We start from the raw sequence: 19130 nt of genomic DNA, 5'->3' as shown, positions 1-19130 counted from the left end.
TTCTATTTGTTAAAGGTGTTTGTTTTAATTTGTCCCTTGATGGATACCATCATTCAACAGTCTTTTCAAAGAGTAATATAACACTACAAAGTACAATTGCCGGGAGGGACTAAAAGAAGTAACTATAGAGCATCTGTGTTGGTATCAAGTATCATCCAGAAACATAAATCGAGTAACCATAAATCGGATATTTGCAAGAAAATCATTTGTGCAATTTTTTCTAGTTTTACCCTTTTTGTAACTTTTTCCTGGTTTTACCTTATATTTTATCTTACAACTTCCTAAATTTATATATTTTATTTATTTATTTATTTCTTTTACAGATTTCTCCATTTCTTTAAAGCTGAAAAGAGTGATAACATGCTAGGCATGTTGCCACATAAGATTTTTTGAGGCCACATCATATTTTTTAACCCAAACCCACATAGGACTGAAGGAATGATACATCCAAAGTTGTAAAAAATGTAGATAGTTGTAATATGTTACTTTTAATAGGTTTTTATTTTAGAAAAAAAATTAAGAAAAGAAAAGAAAAAAAGAATCAACCAATCAAAACCCACCATCCAACACTCTCTCTCATCTCTTCTTCCATCACACCCATCGCGACTCTTGGTAATGAGCCCCTTACGTCATGTTTTTTTTATTATTTTTTTGTAAATTCAATAAAGGAAATTGAAGAAAAATATTGACAGAAAGAAAAGTAGGGAAAATAAAATTTTCCTTGTTCCATGATCTCGAATTTGAAGGAAATGAAAGGAAATTTTTAAGTTTTTGTGTTCCCGAGTTATTTTCCCTCCTAACTCGGGAACAATATGTTGGTGAATTGTTTCACTAAGTATTTAAGTGTAATGAATTGACTTGTTGATTAAAATTAATATTGATGAATATTAAATAAGTAAGGAAGGTGTGGAGTACACATTTGTTTAAGTTTATTTAAGATTTTAAGTCACGACTAAATTGATTTCAGAATTGGTTTGAAATCGGAAAAAAAACAATTTCGGAATAAGTAAGTGTTGGACTGAAACTGATTTCAGAATGAAGTCGGTCTCGAACCAATACTGAGTTCGTAATTCGAATGAGATGTGAATGCGATCAGATGCGATGAGATTTCAGAATACTGGATGCGAATGCACTTTCGTAACGATAGTATGATTTCAGAATACTGGATGCGAATGCACTTTCACAACGATAGTATGTTACTGTTCAAATTGAGATCGATCGCAACTAGTTGTAATACAATACTTTGGAACTATCGCATTGGGTTGAATCGCATCGGATAACAAGTTACTATTCAATTGCGACCGTTCACAACGTGTTGCAACGATGTACTTCGGAACGATTATTACAATCACATTGAAACGATCTTAGATGGATCGCATCGGTATGACCCACATAGGATCGCATCGAAACAACTCATCTCGAAATGATCACAACGAAATTGTTTTTGCAGCCATGAATTGCAACAAGCTTGCATAGGAACGAGTGCAATCCGACGCTTACCCATCGGTTCATTGTTTTGTCCAATAGTTAAAATGATTGTTTTTGTGTCAGACTCGAATTTTAATGTCAATTTTTTGGGACACACGTCAGTTATGCTATTATCCATTGGTTAAATGCCCGTTTTATATAGTTTTGAATGTTGGAAACTGTTTTGCAACCGTTTTTGGCAAAGAAGCATATAAAAAGCAAGTTTTGGTCAAACCTAGAAAAATTGATGGTACATTTCGTTGAATCACTCAACGGACAAAACAAAACTTCTCGTTCTATTTCTTGTTCTCAAACTTCTGAGTATTATCTAATTGGGGATGTGGGAGTACCACCCAAATACTTCGATTTGAAAGTGTCAATCACGATCTCAGAATTTCCAAGTGCTTTAATGTTACGCCACAAAAATTATAAGGTAAAATTTTCATTTTTCATTCAACCAGAAACACCAGTTATCCTTTTTTCCAATCATTCAAAAGTATTTCAGAATAAAAACAGTTATCAGAGTACAATCCCAAAATTATATAGTTGCGAAAACATCGGAGGATGCGTTGCGATCAAGCTAAGCCTTTCCCTTTCGAACCAACAATACCTGAAACCATAACCATAAAACTGTAAGCACAAAGCTTAATGAGTTCTCTAAAATACCACATACCATACATATCATTAGGCCTAGCCTGCATACTAGGACCAAACCATAATAATGAGCCTAACCCTTCCAAATCAATGGGCCCAGCCCAACATACACATGTAAGAGTCACAGAGACAACTATCATCCTACATAACATACATTGGGCCTAGCCCGTCATATAATGGGCGTAGCCTAACATACCATGCAAGAGCCACAAAGACAACTATCATAACAAATCCTAATGGGTCGAAATTGGTGTATTCGACCCACGGGTACAGTGAGGAAACTCATCTCAATCCGAGATAACCAAAACACACGTGCTGCTGCTACCGAAATCCTCACACTGAACACAACCAAAATATCCTTAATCAATAATTAAGGTCATTTCCCAAAATCCAAGGTTCAAACCATATTCTATCCTTCCAATGGTTAAAAACCCATTTTACCCCTCTCATAACTGATCCAACAACCAAGGACCCAAACTCCAAAAAGATCCAGGGCCTAAAAGGCTCAAAAGGAGATTCTAGGCGTACGCCCCGCCTACTGCCTTCTGCTGCATAAAGTACACCTCGTCATAGCCTAATAATGGGGAATCCATGCATTACGTTGAGTGTATGCATACGTACACCCAATGTACTCATTAGAGGGCCAAAACTCATATTAAGAACTTAATGCTTAAGACCAAAACGTCTAAACTCAGATCTAACCTCTAAATAAGCTCTTAATCCATAAAGTTGCCAACTTTACTCCTTTGCATGTCTTAATAGGACCCGAAACCCGTTTTTATCCATCTAAACCCATAATATGAACACCAACTCTAGCATGATTCATCAAAACCCATCAATATGACATTTATATGCACCAACAACCTCAGGAATGATAAGATATAATATTCTAAGCTCCTGGAGTAGCTAATACTCTCAAGGATGACTCAAGGGACCATAATAAATCCAAAACAAGCCCTAGACTAGATCTAACACCTAGAGTCATCAAGTTATAAGCTTTATACCTCCTGGAAGTTGATGAAGATGATTAGAGCTTGGATTCACAAGCTTCAAGCCAAACAATGCTTCTAACAAGATCTCCTTCTTCTCCAAGGCACACCAAAAATCACACCAAGGCTTGAAATTTACACAAGAGGGGCTAGGGTTTCGAACTTAGGGTTAAATGGGATGGAGGTTGAAGATAAGAGGGTTTGAGAATGAGTTAATGACTTTAAATAGGGTCTAAGACCCTAAATTAAGGTTTCAACTTGACTTGAGTACGCCCAACGTACTTAATGGCACACCCCGATCTTCCCTGCCTGGTACGCCCAACGTACCCGACTTAGCCCAAAATCCTCCTAACTTCTGAAGGCCATAACTTCTTCGTTACAACTCCGATTCCGATGATCCTTATATCCACGAAAAGGTAATGAGAAGATCTACAATCTTATCAACTCTCCTTTGCCTTAAAACCTTGCGAAATTAAATCCTAAATCCATGAAAGTCCCAAACCATCACTTTACTATTATACTCTTGGGTTCCAAAGCACAAACTGAACTCTCAGTACCCACAACTGACATTATCCACAACCAAAAGGGTCTAAATATCTCTTTCCCCAAGGCCTAAAGCATTATGATAATTGATATTCGGGTCACGACCCCAAATTATGAAACGATTCGAAACAGAGTGTTACATTTAATCCCAAATCACCAACAGAAATAGAAGCATATTTCTAACAAAAATCAAAGTATTCTTGTCATCATGGCTAGTGGCGATTTTGTGAAGGATATGACAAGCAAGTTTGATAAACTAAACAAGTTTGAAGGGCAAGATTTTCGTAGATGGCTAAAGAAGATGCATTTTCTCCTTACTACTCTAAAAGTGGTGTATGTTCTTAGTACACACATGCCAAAATTTGCTGAAGACGAAACTTTAGAGGCAACAAAAAGAAGATCAAAGTGACACAATGATGACTACATTTGTCATGGTCATATTCTCAATGGTATGTCTGATTCTCTGTTTGATATCTATCAAAATGTTGAAACTGCAAAAGAATTGTGGGGTTCTCTTAAATCCAAGTACATGACTGAAGATGCTTCAAGTAAGAAGTTTCTTGTCAGTAATGTAACATTTGTTATTCAGGTATTCATTTTAACCCTTGGTTTGTACTTTATTTGCAAGATTAGCCTCTATCTTTCTCTCTCTCTCACACACAGATGAATGCAACTCGATTAGGGTTTCTCTCAGTGTGTTAAGGTGATAAGGGAGGCGAAAATGAAGGCTTAAGGTCCTTTAAATAGGGTACAAACCCTGAAAATTAGGGTTTTCACACTCAACTCCCACTCGTCGAGTTGGGGTCCTCCAACTCGTCCAATAGACTCTAAGAATCACGCGACCATCTCAACTCCTACACAACGATTTGGGACCAACCAACTCGTCAAGTAGGTCCTATAATGTGAATAAAATTCTCAAGTTGTGTATCCAAGAAATTTGGGTGTTACAATTTTTATCAAGCCCTCATTTTGAGTTCAGGCACACCCAAGAGTATACCCGAATCCCTCAAACCAAGGCTCTGATACCAACTTGTAACATCCCTAAATTTCATGGTAAAAATTTCATTTTTAATATAAATAAAACACTATTGTAACTTTGTTCACACATTGAAAAGCATTTCAAATAAAACATTTCTCAAAGTTCATTCCTAGAAATCACATATTGCGGAAAACACGGGTGTATGCACTGTGATCGTCCCGAACTTCTTTATTTGAAAACTAGAGGTACCTGAAACCAAAACTAAAAAAACATAAACACGGAGCTTAGTGAGTTCCCCAAATACCACATACCATACATATCAACTGATCCATACATGCGATACATAACCGTGAGCCATACATATCATACATATATCATAATCAATAAAGGTGCTATGTGTCGCACATAGTCTTGCCATTATGCCATGGGCCGCCTCGTGGTATTTCTTGCCAAGCTGGGGGCCACCCCTGGGTCTTACAAACAAGTGCCAAGAGCCACCTCCTGGTCTTCCACGCGAGCATCACAAAGACACCTAGCATACATACTACTCTACTTAGCTAATTAACATACAGTGTGCCGGGAGCCACCTCCTGGTCTTTCGTACATAATACCTAGGGCTAACCCACAGACATGAGTGGTAAAAGATAGTAAGAATCGATGAGACAAGCAACGACCTAAGCGATGGCCCCGTCATCTAGCAGAATATAGATGACAACCACATACTATTGTAGACAGTCCAGTGGAACACTAGCAGACTCGCAACCTATAGGTGTTGTGAGTGATGTGTTCACCCGGTGTACTCTAAAAACCCATTGACATGTATTGTGGGTGGAATACCTAAAATAATAATGTCAATAAATGAGATAAACCTTGGAAGCTATGGACTTAGTGTCTGTTAGATGAACCTTGGCAACTAAGGACTTAGTGCTTGTTATATAAACCCTGACAAATATGGACTTTGTGACTATTGCTTAGGACAATCCTTAGGAATAAATAATGAGGAATCGATGATTCTTAGGGAAGATACTTAAAAATAAAGAAGATAATGGGTATAGGTAATTGAGTTTATTGTTTGATGATTAAACATAATAACTTTATTATTATGGGTTGAAAACTCTATGTACTCACCAGGTTTGCCAACCTGAACCACTCAGTTTATTTGTATCACAGGTGTCGATACGAAGCTACATTACACTGAGAGATTAAAGGAGATGTAAATCACTAGTGTAAAAGAATGTAAGGTCTGTTTATGATTATGTTTTTGTATTGACGATGACATCCGAATGTTTTAATATAAACAAATACATTTCTTCAAAATGCAATGCTTTGATAAAACCTTTATCATGTTTTCTGGGAACAAAATTCCGCAACATTGTTCTTTAAAAAGGATACTCTGATTTTTAAACAAAGCATAAACAAATCGGTATTTTCTGGCCGTGAAAATAAGGATGTCATAGGCTAACCCCCAAGTCTTCCTACAATACATAAACCAAATGGGCCAACATTGGTGCCTTCGACCCATACAAACAGTAAAGAGACTCACCTCGAATGTTGAAGCTCCCTGCAAGAAACCCTTATCCGTTACCCTGACAACTCCTCGAGCTATCAATACCAAAATATCACCTAATTAGCAATTGGGTCCCGAACCATGATCCATATCCATACTTGGGGGTAAAATGACCATTTCACCTCTAGCCCAACAAGGTTCATAACTATGTCCCAAGCCCAAAACAGACAAGGCCCAAAACTGTAAAATCCATAAAAGCCCAATAATGGCCCAATTTCCAAATTGGTCCCAACTCCTCAAATGGGCCTTCCCGTTAAGCCCAAACACATTCTTAGCCCAAAAATATATGATTTTTGATGGTCCACCAAGGCCTAAAGTAAAGAAGCCCAAAGAATAGCCCAAACCGAAGCCCACATGTGCAAAGCCCTCTCTGACTGAGTACGCAGGGCGTACTCAACTGTATGCAGCGCGTACCGGGTTCATGACGTGTATGTTGCGCGTACCAGTTTGTATGCCCATTGTACTATTCTATTAAGCCCTTTTTGCTATTAAGCACTTAATGCCTCAAACAAATGGTTCATATCACATATGTGATCCCTACTTAACGTGTAAGCCCATAAAGTCACTAACTTGGTGACTTTTCATGCCCCAAATAAGCCCAAACTCAAAAAATGACATTCTACTTCCATGAAAATGGCCTTATCTTATGCATGAACACATCAAGACCTTCAAGATGGCAAATTTCGATCTTAGGGACTCAAATATCACAAAGGGTGGCAACCCTAAGCCTAGGAAATGTATTTGATCCATAAAGCTTCATCCTTGGGACCAAAAGGTCCAAAAATCCAACACAAGAGATCTACGAAAATAACCACCAAGTTTAAGAATTTATATCTCAAATGAGAGTCAAGAGCTGATGAGGGTCTGGATTTAAAAGCTTTATCTTCTTCAATGAATCTTCAAGAGTGAACACCTTCTTCAAAAGCACCAAAATACTATTCTAATAGCCTTCTAAGCTCCAAAAACAGACAAGGAGGGATTAGGGTTTCGTGAAAGTTGTCTAAGGGTGAAAGGGTGGCTGATCTTTAAGGACATAATGTTCTTTATATAGTGCTTAACCCTAAAAATTAGGGTTTGGGGATCCTGAACGTACGTTGGGCGTACGTCCTGTACGTTGGCGTACGTTTCTCACACCCGCGTTTCACTTATCCAGTACTACGTTGGGCGCACTCACTTGTATGCCACCTTTGCATGCATGGGTTGAAATGCACGCTTTTCCATCTAGGGACCAATTCTGTCAATAACTTCAAAGTGCCATAACTTCCTCATCCGAGGTTCATTTCCAACGAACCTTATATCCACGAAAAGGTGGCGAAAAGCCTTACGCTCCTAGTAACTCTCCTAATCCTTAAAACCTTCACAGATTATACTCAAAATCCATAGAAGACCGATATATCAAATTACAGTCATACCCTTGGCTTTCGAAGACACAAACGAATACTTGGATCACTTATGCCATGTCAAATGATAATTAAGCCGCAACCCCGAGCAACGAAACACTTTCAAAACCGGGTGTTACAGTATTTAAGTACTTGAAGGGGACCATGAATTATGGTTTAACTTATAGTTGATATCCTTCTATTTTGGAAGGGTATTCTGATGACAGCTGGATTAACAACTTATATGACCACTCCTCTATAAGTGATTGGGTGTTTCTTCTTGGAGGAGGAGCTATTTCTTGGGCATCCAAAAAACATACATGTATTACCAACTCAACCATGTAATATGAGTTTGTAGCTTTATCGGCTGCTTGTAAAGAAGTTGAGTGGTTAAGGAATTTGATTTACGAAATTCCATTATGGCCCAAACTGATATCTACCAATTTTTTCAGATGTGATAGTGCTTCAATCTTGGCTAAGGCTTATATTCAAGTTTATAATTAGGAGTATAGACATTTAGGTGTTAGAGATAGCATGATTCGTGAGCTCATCATGACTGGTGTGATATATGTTGAGTTTGTGAGAACTCAGTTAAATTTGACCGATCATCTAACCAAAGGGTTAACAAGAGATCTTGTGCACAAGACGGATGTATGGATGGGTTTAAAGTCCATTCAAAATATTTTATATTGAGATACCTAATTCCCATCTAATGTAATATTAGATGCTGAATTCAACGTGGAAAGCTTAATTTAAAGATTGGAACACAATATTGCCATCATCAGGATGATGTGTTTAGTACTGCAAGTAAGAAGGTTGGAATTTTATTTCTTAATAGTTCTTTGAAAAATTGCATTTGCGGTGCAAGAACAAAAGAACTACCTATATAAGCATGTATTTTAGCTACTTCAAAAAAGTTGGGACTTGACTTTGATATGTTTATTGAAGGATGGGACACAAGCTAGTAAAATATAGTGTCAAGTTAGAAATTATGAGAATGCAAACTTTTGTGTATATTATCTTCATGTATTCATTTGGATAGAAAGGGTTCAATCCTTAGTGACACCCTGATATTCGAATATTTGGAATGAGTAATATACTAATGTGAAATTCAATCGTCACGATATTTCATTTATGCATCAGTTTGTTGTTGTTATGTTTTGTTTTTAAGTTAATCAATATTATACTTAAATCAGGGAGGTTTGTTGGTGAATTGTTTCACTAAGTATATTTAAGTGTAATTGACTGACTTGTTGACCAAAATTGATTTTGATGAATATTAAACAAGTAAGGAAGGTGTGGAGTACACACTTGTTTAAGTTTATTTAAGATTTTAAGTAAGGGCTAAATTGATTTCAGAATTGGTTTGAAATCAGAACAAAACAATTTCGGAATAAGTAAGTACTGGACCGAAATTGATTTCATAATGAAGTTGGTCTCAGACCAATATTGAGTTCGTAATTCGAATGAAATGTGAATGCGATCAGATGCGAATGAGATTTCAGAATACTGGATGCAAATGCATTTTCGCAACGATAGTATAATTTTAGAATACTGGATGCGAATGCACTTTCGCAACGATAGTATGCTATTGTTCAATTGCGATCGATCTCAACTAGTTGTAATACAATACTTTGGAACTATTGTATTGGGTTAAATCACATCGGATAGCAAGTTATTGTTCAATTGCGATCGTTCGCAACTCGTTGCAACGATGTGCTTCGGAACAATTATTACAATCGCATCGAGACGATCTTTAGATGGATCACATCGTTACGACCCACATAGGATTACATCGAAACAACTCATATCGGAACGATCACAACGAAATTGTTTTCGCAACGAGCTTGCATAGGAAAGAGTGCAATCTGATGCTTTACCTATCGGTTCATTGTTTTGTCCAATGGTTAAAATGAATGTTTTTGTGTCAGGCTCGACTTTTAATGTCAGTTTTTTGGGACACACGTCAGTTATGCTATTATCAATTAGTTAAATGTCCGTTTTATATAGTTTTGAACTTTAAACCGTTTGTAACCGTTTTTGGCAAAGAAACATATAAAAATCAAGTTTTGGTCAAACTTAGAAAAATAGATGGTACATTTCGTTGAAGCACCAACAGACAAAAGAGAACTTCTCATTCTCTTTCTTGTTCTCAAACTTCTAAGTATTATCCAATTGAGGATTTAGGAGTATCACCAAAATACTTCAATTTTTAAAAACTTATAACAAGATAAAAAATGATACTCCACAATTTTTAGAGTAAATTACACGAATGGTCCCAATGGTTTAGGGTGATTTGCACATCTTGTCTCTAAACTTATTTTTTTAACTCGGAAGGTCCATATTATTTGTTTTTGTTACGTGCATGATCCTTGTTTTATCTAAAAGACTATTTTGCCATTGATTTTTTTAACTTATTCATATAAACACACCCCCAACCTCACCCTTTTACCTTACATTACCTACACCACCATTTTTCCATATTTAAATAATAGTATTTTTAGGTAAGCAAGAAACCAATCGCGTAACAAAAACAAACAGTATTGACAAACGCGTTACAAAAACAAACAATAAAGACCTTCCGAATTAAAAGAATAAATTAGCAACGAAACGTACAAATTATCCCAAACCATTAACAACATTTGTCTAATTTACTCATTAACAACATTTGTCTAATTTACTCAAATTTTTACAATCGAGTCCGGACGACATTTTTATCTATATAATAATCATTATCATACAACTGTTTTTTTTCTTGGAAAGAAGAACGCCCCAAAAATTGGTCCATTATCTATCTACTACGATTGTGTTGTGTATATTTGTACTCTCCTCTACTATCGTTCGCGTTATCGGTGCAAAGAGACTACTAATCGCTTCACAAACCTGATTGAATCGAAATTGGATCGATTGGTATTAGAAATGGCGATGAGGGAGTTGGTCACGGGTGGGGCCGCGTGTGCGGTGCCTGGTTCTTCTTCTTCATCAAACCCTCTTGGTGCTCTCGCCAACGCCCTTATCGGCTCTTCCTCTCAAAAGGTACTTCCATCATCTCATAATTCTTTAACTTCTTGTAGTTAGTTTGCTGATCCCAGTCTGGAACTCCTTAAGAACGCCAAGTACAAATCAAGAAATTGTATATTTTCCGTCGATCAAGTTAGAATATCTATGGGAGATGGATATTTGGAGTCCATCTTCTTCAGAAATAAACCTACGGAGTCCAACATGACTGTTAGTAACCATAAAGATCACTGCTAAAGCATATTTGACTTGTATTTGGTGATTTCTGTACTTAGCTAAACCCTTATCATGAAACTCAAATGTTTTGCCCCCAATCTTAACAAGGATTCACCAAGAAAACCCCATAGAAAGACAAGAACTTATCTGTTATTCAATTAAAATGAAGCTTTTGTTTCTACTATATTCTTGGATGACTAAGAAGTTATCCAAGTTTGAGATTGAAATAGCAAATTCATTTTCTAAAATTATAAACCCTTCAATCTGTATTGGGATCAGTGAGATAGTTGAAGTGGTGCGTGCTACTGCTTTGTGCAAATCTTTGGCAATCACCAAACTTATCACAATTGCTTTTCATGGATAATGTGTAAGGTCATAAGAAACGATAGAAAGGAAAGGGTGATGAGTTTGGTGGTTGTCATTGATTCATCTTAAATCTGAATATATCATTGTTATCATCAAAGAACTCTACTAAATACATGAAGTGAAAGCCAGTATGCATTTCTAGCAGACCTGATAGTCTTAATATCCTATTCTTGTTTATAACCTTACAATGATTTGCACAAACCCTTTATTGAAGTTAGATATTTTCAGTTATTTCCTTTAGGTTGGTTGTTCTTGGTGGCTTTCTTCTACTTGCTCTTCTCCTTCTTGTACCATCCAAAATGATATGCTATGCTTTGTCAATTCCTTGTTGCAGTATGGTGTGATCACCAATTCTTTTAGGTGAGGTAAAGATGCTTGAGAATTGAAATGGATTCCATTGAGATAGTTTGATTAACAATATTGGTGTGAGATGATGCACTAGTACAATCTGAGCTCATAACTTTAATGATTTTTAGGAAGTCGCATTGACATACTGTGTGTGTGTGTGTTAGAAATTGGTATTAAATAACCAGAATGTCGTTCTGCAAGCAGGAAAGGTTGCAGGAGATTCCTACATCAACACTGAATACGTCTGGGTCTGGCAGCGGTATCTACTCAGGAGGGGGAGAGCCCTTGTCAGCTCTTCCTGGATCGGAGTTGGAACATCCTCTGCAGCATGAGGGCTCAGGGTTCATTAATGGTTTCCATGCTGCAAATGACCAGACCCAGAGGCTTGGTGAAATTTGGGATGGAATACAAAATCCTCATTTCCCTGGAATACAAGGTCAAACCAACTTCCCTCTACACCAACTTCAACCAGAATTAAATGGTAAAGTTGTCATATCTTTCTCATTCATCAAGTAGCTATACTATACATACTCTAATGATAATACATTATACAGGTCCACCTCAAAGAGTATTGTCAAGCTTTTTGCATTCATTTGTTAATAGCAGTCATGGTGGAGTTCCTTTTGGTCCCACTCAACTGCCGGTGTTGGGTTTGTCTGAAGGGGACAAACGCTGCATACGTGACCGCAGCAGCATAATGGCTCGGCATATCTTTGCTGACAAGACTGAGGATTTCATCAATGGCCAGGTTTGTTTCTCGCATATTTAACTGAAGTTAGTACTTCTTTTGCCGTGATAACCATAAGAAATGTGAGTAAAAGTTGATTACTTCAATCGAGTAAAATTTGCATATGGATATGTCTACAAGAGCTCTAACATAGGAAAGTAACTAGTTCTTCAAGATCATCATCTGTTAATAACATAGTATAGTCTGCTGGACTTTGATGATAGCCATAACCTTTTATAGATTTTTCCAGATCGTTCAAATCATGCATGCTCTTGTAAATTCTTTAAGGACGTCTTTTATCTTGGCCACCAAGCTTTTCAAATCCTGTTGGTGGACACATAAACATCTCCTCTTCCTGATTGCCCTTGAGAATAAGTAATTGGTGCAAAAAGGCCACCAAAGTTAACTAACTGCAAGGGACAATAGAACAGAAATAAGGTTAGATCTTGGTAAACCCTTTAGGCTTAGCCACGTGTGAGTCTCACTTTGTATCTTTCTAGACTTCCGTTGGTCTTTGCATTTCATTTACCCATTTGCATCCGTGTCCCTTTCTTCCTTAAAGCACTCACATTGATCCATTATTGCTACTTGTCATTTTGGATCCCCTGGTGCCTCTGAAATTTTCTTGGAGATTTTCGATGTAATTGTTTAATGAAATTTTCTTTGAGAGAGACATAAATGGATCATTAATGCAAGAGCAAGTTCGTTTTCTGATTGCAATTGGAATATCAAGATAAAAGTTTCAGTAAATTCAAGAGGAATAGGGAAAGGAACATTATAAGGATGCCTGAAGTGGTGTTACCAGGTTCATTGGATTGCCTTGGTGCCAAGGGAATAATTAGCTGGCTGCCCCTCCCTCTTTAGTTAAGTGGTACAACCAAACCAAAGACCTTTTGAGGCAAATGTGAAAAAAAATAGTATGAGCACTGGGAACTGCAATTTTAAGACTGTCAGGTGGAGTAATATTATAGTCCAGAAACTGAGTTATTAACAAGATGCTGGCAATTTTAAGCAGCCAAGTAACCACTTTTTCTAGAAAAAATATTATGGATCTTTGATCGCTATATGAGTTAGATGTAACAGCCTGGAAGCTTGATACGGTCTTGAGTCTTGACCAATAAAAAGACACGTTCCATGTTATGATTCAGGCAGGCAGGGAGGGAACAACCTTATTAGATAAGCAAAAGTAGGATACTTGTTTCTTAAATCTTAATACTTAATAAGAATAGAACCAATTGCAGGTCCCAAATGAATTAGATTATTAAAAAATGGCCTGTTCTGTCGAAGGTTTATCTTGTGTCAGGTATTTGTTTTCTTCATCATAAATGTCCTTCCTTGTAGTCTTTATAATTAGAATCAAGTTTTGGTACATGAAGAAATGAATAGATTAAGGGATAAAAGTATTTGATAAATTTATTAAACTTGTACCTACCGCAATTTGCTCATTGATAAGGGATGAAGTTGTTGGATATTCTGCTCAAGGTCAAGGGAGAAAGAAGTTGATGAAGATTTTACATATAAACAAGAGAATTAAATTAGGAATTAGTAAAGTTAGCTGAAAATCAAATATTCTTCTTTCCAACAACAACAACCAATTCTATTATTGTAATAAGCTAAGGCCTCGTTTGGTTGCTTGGTGTTCTTGTCATTTTCTGTAATGTGAAAGGTTGCTTGGTAATTAAGTATCCAAATCAAAATATATTAAAGATGAAATTACAAATGAACCTCGAGCACTTGTTATATAAACAAACTATGAAAATTAAGTTAACAAATAGTTTAGTTTGAGGAGGCTTCAGTAATATCTTGATTTGTAGCCCTTAAACAATCAAGCACATCCACATGGCTGGTGCGAAACTGAAACTGAAGACATTGATTGATCTGTTAGTTTCATTTTGGTAGGAAGTAGCTACAGGCTACAGCTACTCTATTGACCTAACTAAGATACAATCTTGATACATTAATACTTGTTCAGGTGAATGCTCTGTTATCTTCTTTAGAGATCGATAATCATGGGGGGTTGGTTAGGGAGCACATGCCTGGTAGATATGCAGAGCTGGATCAGTATTGGGGGGAGTCGCAAGTCATGGGGCCCAGGCCCCATGCAGATGGCTGGGCTGATGAATTTTCCCAACAACACGGTGGGGACCCGAATGCTTGGGCTTTATCCTTTGAACGACAACATGGTGCTGGGGGTTGGGCTTCTGAATTCCAGCATGTCAGTGAGCTCTTTCACTTCAATAAATAATTAAAATAATAGTTGAATGTTGACTTACTATTAATTATTTTGTTATTGATTTTAGGAGCAAACGCAGATGACGTCTGTGGACCGAATGGCAGGTGCAAACATTCCATCTTTGGCTGCTATGGAGCAGACCCGAATGCTAGCACACACTTTAGCTCAGAACACCAATCCAAAGTTTCAGGTTACTTTACTTACTTTGAATTAAAATGTCATTTTTTTTTTCAGGATATTATTTATTTGGTTTGGCAAATAATATGCAGAACTCCAAGTTCCTTCAGTTTGTTTCAAAGATGAGTCGTGGGGAATTGACTATTGAGGATAACCAGGTCAGGCCTGCAACTGGGGACTGGGCAAATGAATATCAACAGCAATATAATGCAGGCCCTTCCTCTACCTCTTGGGCAGATCAGTATGCACGTGAAGAGGCAAGTAAAACTTTTCTCCTCTTAATCTTATCAACAGGTATCCGATAATCAATGTGTATGAATGTGTTTAGGTTTCTAGGGCTCCTGATAGGTGGGCAGATGAATTTGCTAACGAACGTGTGCATCATGGCCCGGTAGATGAGCAGTGGGTCAATGAATTTTCAAAGTTGGAAGTCAACGACTGGGCAGATGAATTTGGTCGCCAGGTTGGTGAAGGCATTCTGGGAGATGATTCTGCTGATAATTGGGCATCTGCATATGACGAGTAACTTTTCTATCCTCTTTTCTCCACATAAAACAATCTGCTGTTCTAATAATCATTTCAAGAAAATCTGCTTCCCTTGTAGTTATTAGCTTTACTACGCTCATGTTAGGCACCCCGCCCGCACCTCATATATAAGTAACCTTAGAATTCCTCCTCATATCCAGAACTCTTAATATTCACCCTAAGGCATACTTTTTTTTTTTTTTGCAATAACCACTAAATAGATGTCTAAAGTCTGATTGGGCCAGACATTGGATAGATAAACGTGTTAGTTACTGCTACACATCCAATTATAGAAAAGGGTAGTATGGGAAAATAAATAACATCTTATTAGTGGAGGGGCATTTTAGGCATTTTCTTTAGAATGCTTATAAAGGAGTAGTAGATGGAAGGAGTGTCAGTGTAGGTTATCTTTTGTCAAGTTCTAGTTCTGGTCTTAGAACCTCTGGGAGAATCTCTAGCAAATCATTAGGGGTTTAGCTTTGTTGATTTGAATGTTTAATCAATTCTTCGAGTAAGTTTTGTTATTTGTTCCTTCCTGAGTATTTGATATCTTCTTCTAAGTTGTAAGTGAGTTGGTAGCAGTTAGCTTTCTTGTTCATTAAGTTGTCATTTTAATCACCTAGATAGACTATAACAAAGTTCGATTGCCTCTTATTGGAAAAAAGATAATCGGAGGAGATGAAAAAAGAAGAAGAGGGACAAGACAACCAAACCGCTTTAAGTTTTCAAAATTCATTAATGCTTGCTGATTTTGACTTTTGAGTTAAGTTAGTGATGGTGAACTAGTGGGCTACCGCACCTATGTATGGGGCAATAGATAAGAGAAGCGAAAAGTAGTCTACACCTATGAAAATGAAATGAAGCTTAATGGTTTTTAAATAAGTTTATTGTAAACATTCTAATCCATACAACATACCTGGACTAACACTAACTGCCGCCTTGCATTTATTGCTGCCCAACACCCCCTTTCCTTTCGGTGTAGAAGTAGAACTAACTTGTATTCCTTCCCCAACCCGTTACTTAAGCTATCAGTTTCCTATTAATTCCTAGCCACATAGCCTGAAAGAGTGGGATGTTTTAGTTGTTGCATAAAAATAAGATACAAATTCAAGGAGAAGAGGTCTAGAAAAAGTACAAGAGAAAATATAAACAGCCTGATGATACGAGTAAAAGTGGATAAGAAAATAAAATTCATCATCATCATCATCATCTGGTGGTTGAAGTTGAATAATTTATGTTTTCCAAAATGTATTTGAAGTCCTTGAGAGTTGAGTTAGTCATAGAAGCATTGGAAGAAGAATTATTGGTGTTGGTTGAATGTTGAATGGATTGTTGTTTTAGGTACTTAAACGAACAAGCTGTTATGAAGCAGAAATCTGAGAGTTCAAGGGGGGTGTATGTATTTTCTGATTTAAATCCTTATGTTGGGCATCCTGATCCTTTGAGGGAAGGCCAGGAGCTGTTCCGTAAAGGTCTGTTAAGTGAAGCAGTTCTTGCTTTAGAGGCCGAAGTTTTGAAGAATCCTGAGAATGCTGAAGGTTGGAGGTTGCTTGGTGTAGCACATGCTGAGAATGATGACGATCAACAGGTAGGTTAGATTTGGTTGCTTTTTGCATAATTGTGTTTGTGTTGATATATAAATAAATATCAATGTTATGTTATGCCAGGCAATTGCATCAATGATGCGTGCACATGAAGCTGACCCCACCAATCTGGAGGTTCTTCTTGCACTAGGAGTCAGCCATACAAATGGTATGTATATCTACACACACACACACTAACCAACCAGTAGCTGGACTTGTTTGATTTATTTATTATTTTGTTTAATTTATTTAATGTCCTCAGAATTGGAACAACAAGCTGCATTGAAATATTTGTATAGTTGGCTGCGCCAGCATCCAGAGTATGGGAAAATCGCTCCTCCTCAACTCTCCGATTCACTCTACTATGCTGATGTGAGTTTGTGAAAATCTTTTTTTTTTTTTTTTTTTTTTTTTTTTCTCTTTTGTATGACATGACATGACAATATGACATGACATGGCATGATAGGTTGCTCGGACTTTCAACGAGGCAGCTCAAATGTCACCTGAGGATGCAGATGTACACATAGTACTCGGTGTCTTGTATAACCTTTCAAGAGAATATGACAAAGCCATTGAATCCTTCCAGACAGCTTTAAAGCTCAAGCCAAGAGATTACTCATTATGGAACAAACTTGGGGCAACACAAGCAAACAGTGTTCAGAGTGCTGATGCAATATACGCATACCAAATGGTAATAACCTCCCTCTAGGCTCTTGGCTCTTGCACCGTTATTATACAAAAATGTGATATGCTGCTACTGCTTTTCTTGTGTTAGGCATTGGATTTGAAGCCGAATTATGTTCGCGCATGGGCAAACATGGGTATTAGTTATGCAAACCAGGGCATGTATGAGGACTCTATTCGCTACTATGTGCGTGCACTAGCAATGAATCCAAAGGCAGATAATGCCTGGCAGTACTTGAGAATTTCTCTAAGGTGAGTCAAACATTTATTTATTGGAGTATAATAAATTATAACCAACCAAACCAACCTCTCTTCTTTTTGCTTTGCAGCTGTGCTTCCAGGAATGATATGATGGAAGCTTGCGACTCCCGGAATCTTGATGTTCTTCAAAAGGAATTTCCGTTATAAGTTACACTCAACTTTTTTATTTGCAATCGTTTTCTCATGCTTTATATAATATACTACTATATTGCCTGTAATCTTTTACACTCTCTTCTCATATCAACCTATAAACAAGGTAAGCCAATTGATTCTTGTACGCAACAATAAAACTAGAAAACCGTTAAATATCATTTACTAATCACTACTCTACTCTTGCTTCAATTGCTTGCTTGCTTGCTTGTCTTTATCAAATCCCTTGAAGATTGCACTCAACTTTTTACATTTCATCAAATCAAATCAAATCCAATCCCAATGAAGAATTGCAACGACCCACTTCTCTTCTTTTTGGTAAACTAAACTAGATGTGTCTTTTGCCACATTACTAGTTAAATTATTACTTAAAATCAAAGATCGTAAAATCTGTAATAACCTGGTTATCTATATTTGGTTTGAATACACGATTATTTGGAGAACAATTCCATAAATACTTTTGCACCCACTCAATTGATTGATGGTACCTTTAGACCACTCTTTGTAGGGTTTTTTCGGACAGTAGGCTTTGCACATTTAGTCATTCATTTATGTTTTATGCTCAATTAGTCCTTAACGTTAGGAAATACGGGCTAATTACACCCTTATGAACCCGGTAAATGGAACAATTGGTTGTATATCTTACGTGACATTACATTAAATAAGATATTTACCTTACCTTATCCATGTAAGAAATCGAAGTCAAAATAATCACATTTATTCACACACGCCACTATTCTTCGTTTTTCATTTTTCTCATCTATCGGAGACCAAGAACGAAAAAACTATGGTTCTACACGTTTTCCTTTGATCGAAGTCAAATCCTGATGAATTCTATCTTATAGTGGAGCTCAACTTCAAAGGTGTTTTTCTTCGAGATCATTTCTCATATAATCATGGTATCAAATTCACATTCAAAAGATCATGATTTTTTTTGGAATAACATACTTTGAGTGTATCACCTTTCTCGAACGACTCATGCAAGAAAGTATAAATAAGCTATACTACCGTGAGCCAGGTAAGCCCTTATTATCTCGGAACTGCTATTAGTAATGAAATTTTGCTAGTTTCAATTTTGATGCTTTTGGAGCCGATGGTTTTATTTCCCTATATGTAGACCATGATGGTCAACAAAGTATAAACAAGATATACATGAGTGCCTAAATGTGCAAAGTGGTCAAACTTCGTCGTGCTACAGTGTTAAAAACCCCTTTTTGTATGTTTAAACTTTTAATATTATGACACCCACATTCTTTGGTTGTAG

General features: G+C 36.9%; 1 protein-coding gene across 1 annotated transcript; it reads left to right on the top strand.

Moving 5' to 3' along the window:
* Nucleotides 1–10330: 10330 nt before the first annotated feature.
* LOC111888712 (peroxisome biogenesis protein 5) lies at nt 10331–18058 on the top strand. Its single transcript, XM_023884839.3, has 13 exons — nt 10331–10614; nt 11731–12007; nt 12081–12274; nt 14226–14468; nt 14554–14676; nt 14756–14920; nt 14992–15185; nt 16530–16776; nt 16856–16940; nt 17034–17143; nt 17238–17462; nt 17547–17707; nt 17785–18058. The coding sequence occupies exons 1-13, from the start codon at nt 10498–10500 to the stop codon at nt 17861–17863; spliced, it is 2220 nt and encodes a 739-aa protein (XP_023740607.1). The 5' UTR covers nt 10331–10497; the 3' UTR covers nt 17864–18058.
* Nucleotides 18059–19130: the final 1072 nt, after the last annotated feature.

This window comes from Lactuca sativa, chromosome 5 (assembly GCF_002870075.4).
Source record: "Lactuca sativa cultivar Salinas chromosome 5, Lsat_Salinas_v11, whole genome shotgun sequence".
Lineage (NCBI taxonomy): Eukaryota > Viridiplantae > Streptophyta > Magnoliopsida > Asterales > Asteraceae > Lactuca > Lactuca sativa.
This window is presented reverse-complemented; position numbering and strand designations above follow the sequence as displayed.